Consider the following 16,739-nt stretch of genomic DNA (forward strand, 5'->3'; position numbering starts at 1 on the left):
TTCATTCACACCTGGTGGTGGTAAGCTACATCAGTAGCCACAGCTGCCCTGGGGTAGACTGACGGAAGCGTGGCTGCCAGTTTGCGCCTACGGCCCCTCCGACCACCACCTATCATTCATTCACCAGTGTGAGCGGCACCGGGGGTAAGGGTGAAGTGTCCTGCCCAAGGACACGACGGCAGCGATTTGGATGTCAATAGGTGGGAAGCGAACCTGCAACCCTCAGGTTTCTGGCACGGCCGCTCTACCCACTACGCCATGCCACCCTATTTGGGTTAAAACATTTTTTTGCAAACCAGTAGTTGTAATCCACAAGTAATGTGCTGTCGTAGAGTGTCTGTACTGTCTGGAGATCGGCAGACTTACCACGTTATACTCTTCCATATCAGTAGGTGGCAGCAGGTAGCTAATTGCTTTGTAGATGTTGGAAACAGCGGGAGGCAGCGGGCAGGTAAAAACGTATTTAATGCTTACACCAAAAATAAACAAAAGGCGAGTGCCCCTAAGAAAAGGCATTGAAGTTTGGGGAAGGCTATGCAGAACAAAACTAAAACTGAATTGGCTACAAAGTAAACAAAAACAGAATGCTGGACGACAGCAAAGACTTACTGTGGATCAGAGACGGCGTCCACAAAGTACATCCGAACATGACATGACAATGAACAATGTCCCTACAAAGAAGGATAAAGACAACTGAAATAATCTTAATTGCTAAAACAAAGCAGGTTTGGGTAATAGCGCTCAAGAAGATATGAAACTGCTGCAGGAAAATACCAAAAAAAGAGAAAAAGACACCAAATTAGGAGCGCAAAACAAGAACTAAAACACTACACACAGGAAAACAGCAACAAACTCAAAATAAGTCACGGTGTGACGTTAGAGGTGGTGACAGTACACCTACTTTGAGACAAGAGCTACAGTGACGAATGGTTGGTTATGGTTTAAAATAATTTTTAACAATTGCGACAACGACTTTTTACTGTCAATATTGGCTGCTGACTTTCATTTTTTAATGATTTCTGCTGGTGGTGTGCCTCCGCATTTTTTTTCAATGAAACCTCAAAAGAGGTTGAAAAACACTGATCGAGAGATCTGCTGCATCGACTGCTACTGCCTATTGCTTGGATTTACATGACGTCACGTCCGGCTAATTAAATATCCGTGGTGGTCAAGCCAGCGGCTGTTCTCAATGGGTACTTGGCATCACTGAGCCTTCCTCGATTAAAAACACCCTATGCATGTGTTGATTTCGGCTCTACAAATTGTTCAAATCGCAGAAAGGATAAACGTTTTTTCTAAGTTTCTCAAGAGGTAATCAAAAACGGCGGAAGAATGCAAGATCTTACGAAACAACGTCAAAGAAGTACAGTTGAAAGCACAAGTATGCAATGATCATTTTGTTAAGTTTGTTTGATATACGTTTAACTTGTAGCTTTTCCCATTTGAGTATTATCTTGATATTATTTGTGTTTTATCTTGTTTCTGAGTTTTTAATGGGGAAAATTATCACAATTTCAGAGGGGTTAAAACAAAAAAAAACAGTTCCCAGTGGCTTATTTTATTTTTCAAAGTTTTTTTCAAAATTTTACTTATCATGGAATATCCCGAAAAAAGGCTTTAAAGTGCCTGATTTTCGCTATCTTTAAATCCATCGTCCATTTTCCTGTGACGTCATTTAGTGATGCCAACACGGCGGATAGCACAGCAAGATAAAGCGACATTAGCTCAGATTCAGACTCGGATTTCAGCGGCTTAAATGATTCAACAGATTATGCATGTATTGAAACGGATGGTTGGAGTATGGAGGCAGATAGCGAAAACGAAATTGAAGAAGAAACTGAAGCTATTGAGCGAATAGCTATTGAAGCTATTCAGCGATCGCCTTCTAACCCACGATTGAGTGTTGCAGGGTATCCATACATCTCTGTGCCATGTCTGTCGTAGCATCGGTGGTAAAATGTGCAGACGAGGGACTTTCGGATCTTTTGACACTGGAACAACTTAAATCCGTCGAGTGGTAAGTGTTTGTTTGGCATTAAATGTGGGTGGAGGGAAAGGCTGGATGCAAATATAGCTACAAATGTGGCATAACGATGCAAAATGTATATACAGCTAGCCTTAATAGCATGTTAGCATCGATTAGCATGCCGTGCTAATCGATGCACACTCCACGTAAATCAATAATTCGTCCCTGATCATGTTGTTACACCCTCCGACAACACAACGACGAGGCATGATGTCTCCAAGGTACGGAAAACAGTCGAAAAAACGGAAAATAACAGAGCTGATTTGACTCGATGTTTGTAATGTGTTTGAGAAAATGGCGGATTGACGTGACGTCATCGCCCCGAGAGCGAATAATAGAAAGGCGTTTAATTCGCCAAAATTCACCCATTTAGTGTTCAGAAATCAGTTAAAAAGATATATGGTCCTTTTTCTGCAACATCAAGCTATATATTGACGCTTACATAGTTCTGGTAATAATGTTCCCTTTTAAAACACAGTTTTGCTCCAAGTGTTTCGTAAAGCACCAACTCGGCAAGAAATCAAATGTGAGCAAAACCTAAAAGAGTTAGGGTTTTACTAAAGGCAAACATCATAATTGAAGCTTTTAGCACATGCACAATGTTGTCATCTAGAGTTGCATGTAGATAAAGACGGGGAAAACACGCATACTCGTGACAACGCATGTAACAGCAACAAAACATGGCGGATTGGATGTGGAGTTAGATAATGAAATGCAACCTTACCCGGGCAAAACCGAAGCCTATTTACCTGGAAGAGTCTTGATACCAATTTCCATGACCCAGCCCCACACGAAGAGGTTGTAGACCTTGCTTTTCCAAGATTCCATTTCGTTTGTCATGTACGTCTGGAGCTCCAGATGGTTTGATATATCTGGAAACTACACCGAAGGATAATCATTGATAACACTTTACAAAAATGGCTTCACGGTGGCAGAGGGGTTAGTGCGTCTGCCTCACAATACGAAGGTCCTGCAGTCTTGGGTTCAATCCCAGGCTCGGGATCTTTCTGTGTGGTGTTTGCATGTTCTCCCCGTGAATGCGTGGGTTCCCTCCGGGTACTCCGGCTTCCTCCCACCTCCAAAGACATGCACCTGGGGATAGGTTGATTGGCAACACTAAATTGGCCCTAGTGTGTGAATGTGAGTGTGAATGTTGTCTGTCTATCTGTGTTGGCCCTGCGATGAGGTGGCGACTTGTCCAGGGTGTACCTTCCGCCCGATTGTAGCTGAGATAGGCGCCAGCGCCCCCGCGACCCCAAAAGGGAATACGCGTTAGAAAATCTATGGAAGGAATACGATTTATACTCCTGTGCAACTTATATATGTTTTTTTCCTTCTTTATTATGCATTTTCGGCAGGTGCGACTTATACTCCAGAGCGACTTATAAGCGGTAGAAAGAAAGAAAAAAAAATTGGCACTTTACAAATCTTTTTTGATAAATTATAGGGATCTATTCCATTGCATTGTTTGATTGTTTTGCTTGTATCTGCTTTTTGCTGGGAGATCTAGGCCCTTTGCATAGTCAAAGAGTTTGAGGCTGCACAACATCCATCTTGGTTTGGTTGACCTCCACTGGCTTTCATTTCCTGGAAGAATTCACATGAAAAAATACAAACTATATAACGTCTATAGACGGAGGTAATGACATGTGACGTGCCCACATCAGGACCATCATGCATCAGGACATCTCGCGCGCCGCTAATTCTATTTGAAAATGCATGAGCCGTCGTTCACGTGGATAAATATGACATGAATATTTCAGCACGCTTAGTCGCCAAGGCACAGCTGAGAACATAAATCAAAAATGTGTGCGCGTGAGTGTGTTGTGTGGCGTGTATGAATGTGTTATTAAATCATTAACGTTGACGGGCGGCGCAATGCAGGAGGGAATATTTGGATAACTGAAAAGCCAAAACCTGCAGACACTTTGCTCCTCTTCGACACAAGCGGGCAACTCCCATCGTCGCGAAAACCTTTGGAGGGAACTCGATATGAAGCTGTCAGTCAGCAGGTGGGCGCGGCCTATATTTGCCATTACATTATGTGGAAATACTCCTGGTCCTTCTGAAAGACCACAATCCTCCACAAAAACCACAGGGATTATTTTACTGCAAGAACCCTTTTGATTTTTTTTCTCTATTTATGCTTGTTTTTGAAATATATCTGTGACTAAATGGCCTTACGATAAAGAATGTTTAGTGAAGGCGAGCATGTTCGGCAGCGCACAATCACGGTGTACTTACAAGCAGACAGTGTGTAGACAGAAAAGGGAGAACGGATGCACTTTGGCTTAAAAACTAACGATAAAGCTGAAGTTATAGCACTGAAACGCCCTCAGGAAGAGGTGCTTTAAGACATGGCTAGCTAGCTAGCGGCTAAAGTCCAGCCGCAGTCGGCAGTGTTTTAGCTACTTCTAAACCACTAATCCTCGCCTCCAAGGCGACAAATAAAGTAAGTTTCTTACAAGTATCATCCCTGCAGGACGAGGAATAGCTAAACATGTTTAACTATACACCGTAGCTCACTGGCATCAAAATGTAAACAAATGCCATGGGTGGATCTAAATCTAACATCCACTGTAATGATACCAAGTACAGGAGCGTATCAAGTCTATACTACTATGATTACGTTGATATCTTAATGGCATCGCAACATCTTTTGTTTTAAAAAAAATTATAACATTCAAGATTCAAGATTGTTTATTGTCATATGCACAGTTAAACAGACAGTTTGCCGTACAATGAAAATCTTACTTTGCTAGTCCACACTTCAACAAGTCACACGGTACTTACCTAAAATAAAAAATTAAAATAAAAATGTATATACAAGGCACAGTAAGTAACATAACATCATTGCACATTCTGATTGACAGTCAACAGTATAAATATGGAGGTGACCTTGGGTCACAGCAGCTGTTAAAGTGTCTTTAGTGATCAAAGGTGAAAAGTGTCTACAGTGATGGTTCACAGTTCGGGGGTGGTCAAGGTAGCTGTCTTTTGTTCAAAAAAACAAAGTAAAAATGGGCGCGGGGGAGCTAGCATTCACAAGTTAGCATTCACAAGCCTGATGGCCTGTGGGTAGAAACTGTTTGTCAGTCTGGTAGTCCTGGATTTCAGGCTCCTGTATTGTCTGCCTGATGGTAGGAGGCTGAAGAGACTGTGCTGGGGGTGTGTACTGTCCTTGATGATGTTGTGTACTCTCCTGGTGGCCCTGGTAGAGTACATGTCCACTAGTGAGGGGAAGGCTGCTCCTGATATGTACTGAGCAGTTTTAATCACTCGCTGGAGTGCCTTCCTGTCCTTAGCAGTGCCGTTTCTATACCAGACCGTGATTGAGCTGGTAAGGACACTCTCAACCGTACTTCTATAGAAGTTGCTGAGAGTTTTGGGTGGCATACCAAATTTTCTCAGCCTTCTTAGGAAGTACAGTCGCTGCTGGGCTTTCTTTATGTTTGTTGGGTGATGTGATCCCAGGTGAGGTCCTCGCTGATGTGGTTCCCGAGGAATTTAAAGGTTTTCACCCTGTCCACCTTTGTCCCACCTATGTACTAAAGTGTGTACTGTGCACTCCTTCTCCGTGGGTCAATAATCATCTCCTTGGTCTTGTCTGTGTTCAAGGAGAGATTATTATCCTGACACCAGGCCACCAGTTCCGCTACCTCCCTTCTGTACGCTGCCTCAGCTCCCCCAGTGATAAGTCTGACGACCGTGGTATCATCTGCAAACTTGATGATACTGGTGTTGTTTTGGGACGCCACAGAGTCATTGTGTGAACAGGGTGTACAATAGGGGGCTCAGCACGCAGCCTTGGGGGTCCCTATGCTTAGAACCTTTGTGCCTGATGTCTAATTGCCGATTCTGACTAACTGGGGCCGGTTTGTGAGAAAGTTCAGGACCCAGTCACAGAGAGTTGGTGTCAGACCAACAGTGAGGAGTTTAGCAGTGAGTTTTTGTGGGATGACCGTGTTAAAAGCAGAGCTGTAGTCAATGAATAATAGCATGGCATAAGTGTCCTGGCCCTCTAAGTGGGTGAAGGTGGTGTGGATGACGGTGTTGACTGCATCCTCAGTGGACCGGTTCTGCCGGTAGGCAAACTGTAGAGGGTCAAGTGTGTCTGGGAAGGTCTTCTTGATGTGTGACATGACTATCCTCTCGAAGCACTTTATCACTATTGGGGTGAGTGCAACAGGGCGATAGTCATTCAGACAGGTAACATGTTTAACATGTTTATAAACTCAGAAAATATGTCTCTGGGCACATGAGGACTTTGGATATGACCAATCTTTGATCCTGTAACGACTTGGTATCGGATTGATACCCAAATTTGTGGTATCATCCAAAACCAATGTAAAGTATCAAACAACAGAAGAATAAGTCATTATTGCATTTTAACACAAGTGTAGATGGAACATGTTAAAAGAGAAAGTAAGCAGATATTAACAGTAAAGGAACAAGCAGATTAATAATTAATTTTCTACCGCTTGTCCTTAATAACGTTGATAAAATAATATAAATGACACAATACAGTATGTTATGTAATAGTAATGTAAATGACACAATACAGTATGTTACTGCATATGTCAGCAGACTAAATTAGGAGCCTTTGTTTGCTTACTTACTAATAAAATACGAGTTGTCTTGTATGTTCACGGTTTTATTTAAGGACACGCTTGCAAAAAGAAACATATGTTAATGTACCCAAATATTTTTTGTTAAAATAAAGCCAATAATGGAATTTTTCTGGTACCTTTTCATTTAGAAAAGCACCGAAAAGTATCGAAATTTGGTACCGGGACAAAAAAGATGGGAGTTAATTTTACAACTTTAACAATGAGTTTAGAGTGCCTTAGTAAGTGGAATTTTGTACACAGTCAGAGCTGTTCATGATAGAGTTTATTGACCTAATTAGATGGTCCCTTTTGTTATTGTTTTGGCCTTGTATGACAGCAAGAATCCAATGATTGCTTACAACAAGAAGGAAGGTTGGGGGACCCCAGCGGAGCGCGATAATTTGCCACAACAACTTCTGAAATGTGTGACTTGATGTGAGAGGTTACTTAAAGTGGAGGACGAATATCTAGTGGAGGTCGCCTGTTTCCTGGGGGCTCTGCTCTCTATCGATTAATCGACCTTAATATGTCGCTACTGCTGCTGAAGACGATGCGGTCACGCACACACTCACAGAGTGGCGGTGACACCAAAAATCAATTTGCAGTGCAGACGCAGCGCGACTCACGAGTGCCTATAAAATAAATCAACAAATTATTTTTGGAAATAATGTATTAGATATCTTCTAAGAGTACATTTTAAGAGGCTCGGAGTCTAATTCCAATTAATATCAGCGTCAAACTCCAATAATCCGAACAAGTATGAGCTGCTCTTCTGTTTGTCCTGAAGCTGAGTGCTTTAATATATGCAGACGACACAGTTTTCTTCCTTCATGGTCACTGTGTTGCTGCTGAACTCACTAAAACAATGTCCTTTGTTACAACTTGGTTGCAGGAGTGCTGTCTGCAGCTAAACCTTTCTAAAACTGTCGGCATGTATGTAATTTAAACAAAAAAAGTATCATCTGACCCCGACATACATATTAATGGAAAATAATACAAATTGTCAGCCAATATAGATATCTTGGGTTAAAAATACATTCAGAGCTTTCCTTTTAAGCCCATATTGGAAAATTGTGTAAAATAATCAAGTTCAATCTCGCAAATGTTCGTGTAATTCGAAATGATATGTCAACTAAAGCTGCAAAATTATATTTACCAGCTGGTCTCAGGCTGGTCAGAGTTAAAACAAACCCATTGGAAATGCTGTACAAGCAAGCAACTGATGTTATGGGTAAAAAACCTAGGCACTATCATTGTGCCCTTCTAAAAAAAAATACATTACTTTAAATTGGGACAGTCTTCACATATTTGCAGACTCAAAAGTGACCTATAATGTACTGCATGAATTGGCTCCAGATTCTGTGGCAGAGTTCATCAGCATAAGAAACAGCAGTGAGCGTGTTCCTCGAGGCCCTGTCAGAGGTGACTGTTATATTCCTCTGCGCAGGAGCACTTTCAGTAGTCGGGCTGGTCAGTAAGGAGCGCAAATGTCTGGAACTCCGTACCTGAGGAAGTTACACTGGTCACAACATACAAGGCCTTTACAAAAATAAAAATATATTGTGGCTTATCAATGCCTGTTTTGATGCTAAGATAAATGTTATGTTGCGATGTTGTATTTTATTTTTTTATCATACATATGTATTGTGGGCAGCACAGTGGGACAGGGTTTGGTGCATGTGCCTCACAATACGAGAGTCGTGAGTTGTCCTGGGTTCAATCCTGGGCTCGGGATCTTTCTGTGTGGAGTTTGCATGTCCTCCCCGTGACTGCGTGGGTTCCCTCCGGGTACTCCGGCTACCTCCCACTTCCAAAGACATGCACCTGGGGATAGGTTGATTGGCAACACTAAATGGTCCCTCGTGTGTGAATGTGAGTGTGAATGTTGTCTATCTGTGTTGGCCCTGCAATGAGTTGGCGACTTGTCCAGGGTGTACGACGCCTTCCGCCCGAATGCAGTTATGATTGGCTCCAGCGACCCCCGAACGGGACAAACGGTAGGAAATGGATGGATGGATGGATTGTGCTTTTTTCTTTTTCTCTCATTCTTTTACATTGTAATTTTACTGACTTTTTTACATCATGGTTTACGGATGAAAATTAGTCTTCTGGCTCATTCTGGCTTTTTTTTTTTTACAATGTGTAGTCATTAGGGCTGGGCGATATATCGATATATACGATATATCGCGGGTTTGCCTCTGTGCGATATAGAAAATTACTATATCGTAATATTCGAGTATACGTTCTCACGCAGGACTTTTAGCTGCGGGCGTACACTTCAGGCTCTCCTCACTCTTTCCTGTGTCTCCTTCAGACAAGCAGGCGCACATTCTTACATACGTCACAAACTGTCACGTCATACACGTCACATACACGCCCTTGACTAACAGAGAGGTAGCGGCATGACTAACGTTAGCTGCTAACGTAGCCGTACGAGAGAAAGATGATGCGGATCTGGTAACAAATGAAGGAAGACTTAATTCCCGATAAAAACAGCAGGGTTTCCATCGTCTGGCGGTGGTTCGGCTTCAAGTGGGAATATGTTGAACAGACAACCGTAATTTGTCAAGTGTGGGGGGGACAAGGCGTTGCTATAAAAAGTAGCATTACTGCTAATATGTAGCATCATTTGTATAGTCACTCGCTAGAGTATGAAGAGAATTTCATAACTTTAGTAACCTACCACATAGTGAAGGATGAATACTATTTGATTTCTTATTATGCAGCTCATTTTTATTTGAAACTTAAAATGTCTCTGACAATCTTGCAATTTATGTTTTGGAAATGACATGAATGTTTGTGCCATTGCTTAATAACTTTAATAAATACACTTTTGGTCAATTGACTTAGTTGTGATTTCCCTCTCTGCATGAAAGTTCAAAATTAGCATATATTAATGCAGTATGAAGAAGAATGTTTTAATGTAGACACATATAATCATCATACTGCTGTGATTATATGCATCAAGTGTTCATTTAAGACCAATACAAAATATCGTAATGTATATCGTCTATCGCAATATGGCCTACAAATATTGCGATATTAAAAAAAGGCAATATTGCCCAGCCCTAGTAGTCGTGTGTTTTTATGAAATTGCAATGTCCCCTTTGAAATAAACTAATCTTAATTATAGTCTTAAAGTGGCCACAAGATGGCGGTGTTTCACACCTGATGTACCTGCGCCGGATCATTAAAACTTCCTCTTTTAATTTACCAGGTAATGTGTTCTTATTAAATCACAAGGCGAATAATTCCGATCAGCTCGGACGGGAATATTGATGAAGTGATCATGATGGTCCGGATAGTGGATTTAGGACTTCGAGGAATAACTCTATAAATAAAGGTTGACGTATCTCTTTAGGAAAAGTGGCAACAACCGCACCGTCCCCAGAAAAGTCTCGCTAATGAGCAATCTGAGCAATTATTCAAAATAACATACACTTTGTCTACGAATCAGCTTCATTATTAACACGCAGAATATTGCAGAAGTCAGCGATGTTGTCACTATCACGTCAGTCAGACGTCCCTTAAATTGGCACATTTGTTAAAGAACTTCAGTACGAAGGAATAAACTATTGCCAGTGACTTGAAATGGATGAAAAGTTGCCAATTTGCATCATGATGCATGCTGGATGCAGGATGGCATGTGCGCTTCTCTGATCCCAAAGACGAGTGTGTGCGTGTGTGTGTGTGTGCGCGAGCGCGCGGATCTGTCTGTCACCGGAACTGTGAATTGAATCTTGCAAATTGGATTGCGTGCGCGCAGGGCTCACGCACACGGAGGGTGGGGATGCTGCGTTCAAGGACTCAGCCCAAGTGAATATTCCTTCCAGATTCGCTTGAGATGGACGCACGTCTTCGGACCACCGCGTCTGCACGGATGATGCGAGCGAGCGCAGAGGAGACGCGCGCAGTGAGGACGAGCAGCGAGTCTTGCCGTTTTCTATCTTGCACGGATACAAAAAATAATAAGAATAATAACACTGTTTTTTGGGGGGGGTTTTTTGGAAAGTTTTGGGAGCAACACATGGAGAGGTGCCGGCGCCTCATTGCATCGCTGAGTGTGTGTGAGTGAATGAGGGTGTGTGTGTGCTCATTAATTGCGGCTTCATTAAGAGGATGTGTGATGTGATGTGTGCATCCAAACAGGGGCGGTTGGAGGCTGGAGGGCAGAGCATCCAGCATCCAGCACAAGCATTCCTGGGGACCACAGGTGTTCCTTTAGTAAACAGGTAGGGACTGTTGACCTTTTATTATTTAACACTAAAATATGATTCAATGGTATCTTTATACTGATTGATTGCAGAATCTAATTATTTGTATTCAATTTTAAACACGTTACTGGCTACTTCTGCACATTTTTAACATTAACATGTGCAAAACAAATGTAAAGTATTGCAACAATGTAGAGGAATTCAATTTTTCTACTGTCTTTTTATAGCCTTAAACTTTTACAAGAGTTTGAAGTATTTAAGACAATTTTAAACATCTTGCAGACATGTTAAAACATATACTTGTATATGATAAAGTGATGTTTTGATGGGTGTTATATATGCCAGTGGTTCTCAAATGGGGGTACGCGTACCCCTGGGGGTACTTGAAGGTATGCCAAGGGGTACTTGAGATTTTTAAAAAATATTCTAAAAATATTAAAAATATCGCGAGGAGCCAGATGAGTTGGTTCGGGCATCTGGTCAGGATGCCACCCGAACGCCTCCCTAGGGAGGTGTTTAGGGCACGTCCAACCAGTAGGAGGCCACGGGGAAGACCCAGGACACGTTGGGAAGACTATGTCTCCCGGCTGGCCTGGGAATGCCTCAGGATCCCCCGGGAAGAGCTAGACGCAGTGGCTGGGGAGAGGGAAGTCTGGGTTTCCCTGCTTAGGCTGTAGCCCCCGCGACCCGACCTCGGATAAGCGGAAGAAGATGGATGGATGGATGGATATTCTAAAAATAGCAACAACTCAAAAATCATTTATAAATATATTTATTGAATAATACTTCAACAAAATATGAATGTAAGTTCATAAACTGTGAAAAGAAATGCAACAATGTAATATTCAGTGTTGACAGCTATATTTTTTGTGGACATGTTCCATAAATATTGATGTTAAAGATTTATTTTTTTGTGAAGGAATGATTAAAATTAAGTTGAGGAATCCAGATGGATCTCTATTACAATCCTCTAAGAGGGCGCTTTAAGTTGATGGTTACTATATGTGTAGAAATCTTTATTTATAATTGAATCACTGGTTTATTTTTCAACACATTTTTAGTTATTTTTATATCTTTTTTTCCAAATAGTTCAAGAAAGACCACTAAAAATGAATTAAAAAAAATGTTCACAGGGGGTAAAGGGGGTTGAGAACCACTGATCTATGCATTGTTACTTTTTACAATGTTAATAATGCAATTCCTTGACACTTAAAAAGTTATAATTTTTATAAATTGTGTTATACTAACTGAGGGCAGTTACTAAAATTTGAAGCCTTTCGTATTGCTAAATAAAGTATCTGTCAATAGTATGCAATACAACTACAATAATACACAAAGTGCAAAAAAACGTGTCTGGTAGTTTCTATAGTCAATTGTATTTTGCATGACCTGGAACTCTTTCAGCAAGTATTTGTCAGCTTTTTAGGGAACATTTTCATCCATTTTTATTGATGTGTACATTTCTTTCCAGTTACTCTAAATCCCAAAATGCTGCACGGCGGATAGGATTCCCTGTGGGACACCCCTGACCTGAGTGGACCCCTCCTCTCCGCATCATTCCTTCTCCATCCCACACTTCAGTCGTCCTCTGGTTTTTATACAATCGCTTCTCCTCCCGACCACCCTACCCTCCATCTCCTTCTCCTCCCCCCCACAGCACACATGCAGGCCAAGAAGCGGTACCTGCTCGTGTCTGTGGGTGTCGCTCTTCTTTACCTCGTCTGCCAGTGGGCTCTGCAAATCGCCGACTTCGAGCAGCAGCAACAGCAGCATCAGCGGTTTCGGCGCCAGCAGTTGCCCCAGTATCCCGACTATTATCAGCAGTATCAGACACAAGAGGTGTACCCTCCCGGGCCCCCGCACAGGCAGCCCAGGCACTGGCCCGAGTTGACCCAGCTGCTAGGACCCTACCTGGAGGGAGGGGAACAGGAGGTAGCAAAAGGCACTAAAACTCATAACCTGCAAGGCCAGAAATATCATGCATGGTCGTTATATTACTAATGATACTGTAAATTGTAAGCTTTGAATTGAGCGTTAGTTTGAACTAGAATAGAAATGTTTTTCACGCTAAAATCCTGCATAAAGTCTTACCAAAGAGTGGAAGCTGCGTAACAAGTCCGTGATAGCAACGCATGTGTGTTTAAAATGCATTGTCATAAAAAAAAATCCTGCGGGTGACTGTAGGAAGCAGGTATCAAAAGCAAATCTTTGAAGTTGTTTTCTGCTACGATTGCAGGAGGACAGTCCCCAAGTCCACCACCAGCACAGCTCACCCAGAGAACGACGCTCGATCCAAGACAACCTCTACAAAAACCGGCGCTGCCGCATGGAAACTTGTTTTGACTTCGCCCGTTGCCAGCCGGACTTCGGAGTCTACATTTACCCTTCACAAAGGGGGGACGAGATCTCTGCCACCTACCGCAAGATCCTCTCTTCCATCGAGGAGTCACGCTTCCACACCACGGACCCCCGGAAGGCCTGCTTGTTTATTCTTGCCGTAGACACTTTGGACAGAGACCGTCTGTCGGTTCAGTACGTCCAAAACGTGAGGATGCGTATTCAAAACCTTCCGACATGGAAAGATGGCAGGAACCACCTTATATTTAACCTCTATTCCGGCACCTGGCCGGACTACACGGAGGATCTGGGCTTTGAGGTGGGCCAGGCAATGCTGGCCAAGGCCAGTGCAGACATGGCCAACTTCCGACCCAACTTTGATATTTCCATCCCCTTGTTCTCCAAAGACCACCCGCTCAAAGCAGGCGTCGCAGATCCCACGGTGGCCCACAATGCACCTTCCTCCAGGCGTTACCTGCTGGTTTTTAAAGGGAAGCGCTACTTGACGGGAATCGGCTCTGATACAAGGAACGCTTTGTATCACGTCCACAATGGGGAAGATATTATCCTGTTGACCACGTGTAAACACGGCAAGGACTGGGAGAAGCACAAGGACTCACGCTGCGATCGGGACAATGAAGACTACTCAAAGTAAGACAAACCTTTGCTGCTGTAAACCGAATTAGTGCTGCATTTATACAACACAAGTACATAGGGAGGTTGACCTTTTATTTGAATTCATGGGGTACTCAATCAGCATTATTGGTTTTTGGTATTTTTGTCTGTGTTCATGTAACATTTGCCATTTAAAAATAACATTTCTTTCCAATTGTTATTTTTTATTTTATTACACTGAGTCTCATTTCCAATTAATCATTACAGTTTGTCGAAGGTGTGTTGCCATAGGTAGGAAGTAGTCTTTGCCATTAACTTGAATATGCCAGTCGTGTATTTTGTTGAGTTCTACAAAGTGTTTACACTCTAAGTGTTGTACTTGTTACACAACAGCCGTTTGATTGTAAACTGCATCTTAGTTTCAGTTTTCATTACCAAATTTAAAGGTGTTGTAATCGCCATTGCAAAATTGCTAATGTTTATCAGTAGCATGTATATGGAAAATCCGATGAAATTAGCATCGAGCTAGCGCACTTTGAAAAGTGGCGCTTTACTTTTGAGAGCTTTCTACCAGGCATGCTCGTAAAATTGCAACACTAGACGCAGTCCGCTACTTAGATGCCAAAGTGCTGGAGCTGGTGCCGAAGGGGATGCACGATTATGGACAAAATAATAATCATGATTATTTTCATCAATATTGAAATCACAATTATTTATCATAATTATTTACAGTGAATTGAAACATAATTTATTGCACTTTGTATTTTACACAAACGTTATGTGAACTTGGCTTTCATTTCAAAATGAAACTATTAAAAGTTTATTAATAATACAATTTAAATGTATGAAAGACATATGGCTAACTGAAATAAATATGCCATTGCAGAGTGCAAACAAGTGAAAAAATAAGATTATGCAGGAAAGTCACATACAAAGGAACACATTCATTGTCGTTCTCACAGTAGACATAGGACATACTGTATGTCTCTGGCCAAATAAAATGTTATTACGTCCGTTATTTCGGCGTGTCTTTGAGAGGTGGACAGATAAGGGGTCCCTCGGTGCACGGTTGATGCTACCGTCATCTATATTTTGCGCATCCCCGCTTATGTAGCTGTTCGTCGGGGCTATGCACCGGTGATGGGCGGCCCGCTCTGTGAGCAACCAGCTTTACAGCGGAGGCAAACGAGGGTGGTTGAGAAAAGAAGGGAAGTGTTGGTAATCCTTAACGTGTCTCAACAACTCGATAATTTGTTTGGACCTTCACACCATTGCAGCTTTGCCGTGCAAGTCGTTGTGCCGTTTGTTGTCGGTTCATTCGCGCAGGAGCATTTCTGGAAACGAGCAGGTGTGTAAAGAGAATTGCAAGGCATGCTTTGGTGTTCTGGGGTTTAAATGCGAGGGCTGTTGGTGCTCTGCGGGTAACTCTGTGAGAGGGGACGGCCCTGATGTAAAAATACATTTATTTTTCCTAATATTTTCGGGAGCTACTCGCTCTGACCTGGGCAAACTAAGGCCCGGGGACCACATGCGGCCCGTTAAGCTTTTCAATCTGGCCCGCCGGACATTCCCAAATAATATTTTTTAGATCTTTAAGATCGAAACTATAGCTGCCATTATGATGCGCAGTGATGTTTTTAAATTACCATAAATATTGAGCTATACAAAGTATTTCAATGGTTGGAATCTGCGCTTTTGCATGATATATAGTTACTATGGTTTTCTGATTAGTTACTAAGATAATCTAATTAGTTACTAAGGTAATCTACGTCACAGCAGCTCAGACGAGGCACCAAGCAGTTTGGGTGGGGAGTGTTTCCACAGAGTGTTTTTTAGAGCGAGCCTGAAATGTGGTTGTCAGGGACAGATACGGAAAGAGATTTTTACAACAAAGTTCTAAAGCTTAGTGATACGTCACATATATCAGATTCTTGGTGTTTTTTTTTTCAATCTTCACGTTCATATTTTGCTGCGTTTGTTGCATTTTTGTTGCATTGTAAAATATGTGGATGGAGAGGGGGTGTGATGTTCATATATTGTCAACATTCAGTGTTTTATCCTTCATAGTTAATATTGTAAATCCCACATTCTTTATTTCATGTACATTCTGGGTTTCTCATTCATCCATCCATCCATCCATCCATCCCTTTTCTACCTCTTTGGGGTCGCGGGGGGCACTGGTGCCTATCTCAGTTACAATCGGGCGGAAGGCGGGATACACTCTGGACAAATTGCCACCTTATCGCAGGGCCAACACAGATAGACAGACAACATTCACACTCACATTCACACACTAGGGCCAATTTAGTGTTGCCAATCAACCTATCCCCAGGTGCATGTCTTTGGAGGTGAGAGGAAGCCGGAGTACCCGGAGGGAACCCACGCAGACACAGGGAGAACATGCAAACTTCACACAGAAAGATCCCGAGCCTGGGATTGAACCCAGGGCTATTCAGGACCTTCGTATTGTAAGGCAGACGCACTAACCCCTCCGTCACCGTGCTGCCCGGTGTCTCATTCAGTAAAATACAATTCCATTCAGTTTTTTACGGCGGTCTTTCATAACGTTTTTAGCATTCAATCAGACATTATTGTGAGGTTTTGTATTAGTGTTCCTAAAAATAGATATACTGGCCCCCTGATACAGTTTTTCCTCTAAATTTGGCCTCCAAGTCAAAATATTTGCCCAGGCCTGTACTAGCTGATCTACTTTCAACCTATGTTGTTACTCACTCTTACTCGCTCTCACATCTACTTGTGTCGGTCGCCCCCTGGTGTTTGGCTGATTTAAAATGCTGCGGAGCCTGTTTTTTAAATGTTAATATTGCCGACGATCACCCTCATTTAATCGTAGCTGTCAAAATTGTGATTACGATTAAAATTTTATGAATTGTGCAGCCCTATGCCACGTGCAACAATGGTATCAAAATATAATAC

At 42.3% G+C, this 16,739-nt stretch overlaps 1 protein-coding gene across 3 annotated transcripts in view; it reads left to right on the forward strand.

Moving 5' to 3' along the window:
- The first annotated feature begins 334 nt into the window (after window positions 1-334).
- LOC133553098 (exostosin-1) overlaps window positions 335-16,739 on the forward strand; it is a 368,373-nt gene continuing 351,968 nt past the window's right edge. The window contains exons 1-4 of one of the 3 annotated variants that reach the window (XM_061900940.1): window positions 336-10,703; window positions 10,786-10,868; window positions 12,322-12,782; window positions 13,087-13,838. In XM_061900940.1, coding sequence (XP_061756924.1) covers window positions 12,513-12,782; window positions 13,087-13,838 — 1,022 coding nt within the window. In that variant the 5' untranslated portion in view covers window positions 336-10,703; window positions 10,786-10,868; window positions 12,322-12,512. Of the gene's footprint in view, window positions 10,869-12,321; window positions 12,783-13,086; window positions 13,839-16,739 lie in introns of all 3 variants that reach the window. The other 2 variants (XM_061900941.1, XM_061900939.1) reach the window with 2 other exon arrangements.

Source organism: Nerophis ophidion, linkage group LG05 (genome assembly GCF_033978795.1).
Source record: "Nerophis ophidion isolate RoL-2023_Sa linkage group LG05, RoL_Noph_v1.0, whole genome shotgun sequence".
Taxonomy (NCBI): domain Eukaryota; kingdom Metazoa; phylum Chordata; class Actinopteri; order Syngnathiformes; family Syngnathidae; genus Nerophis; species Nerophis ophidion.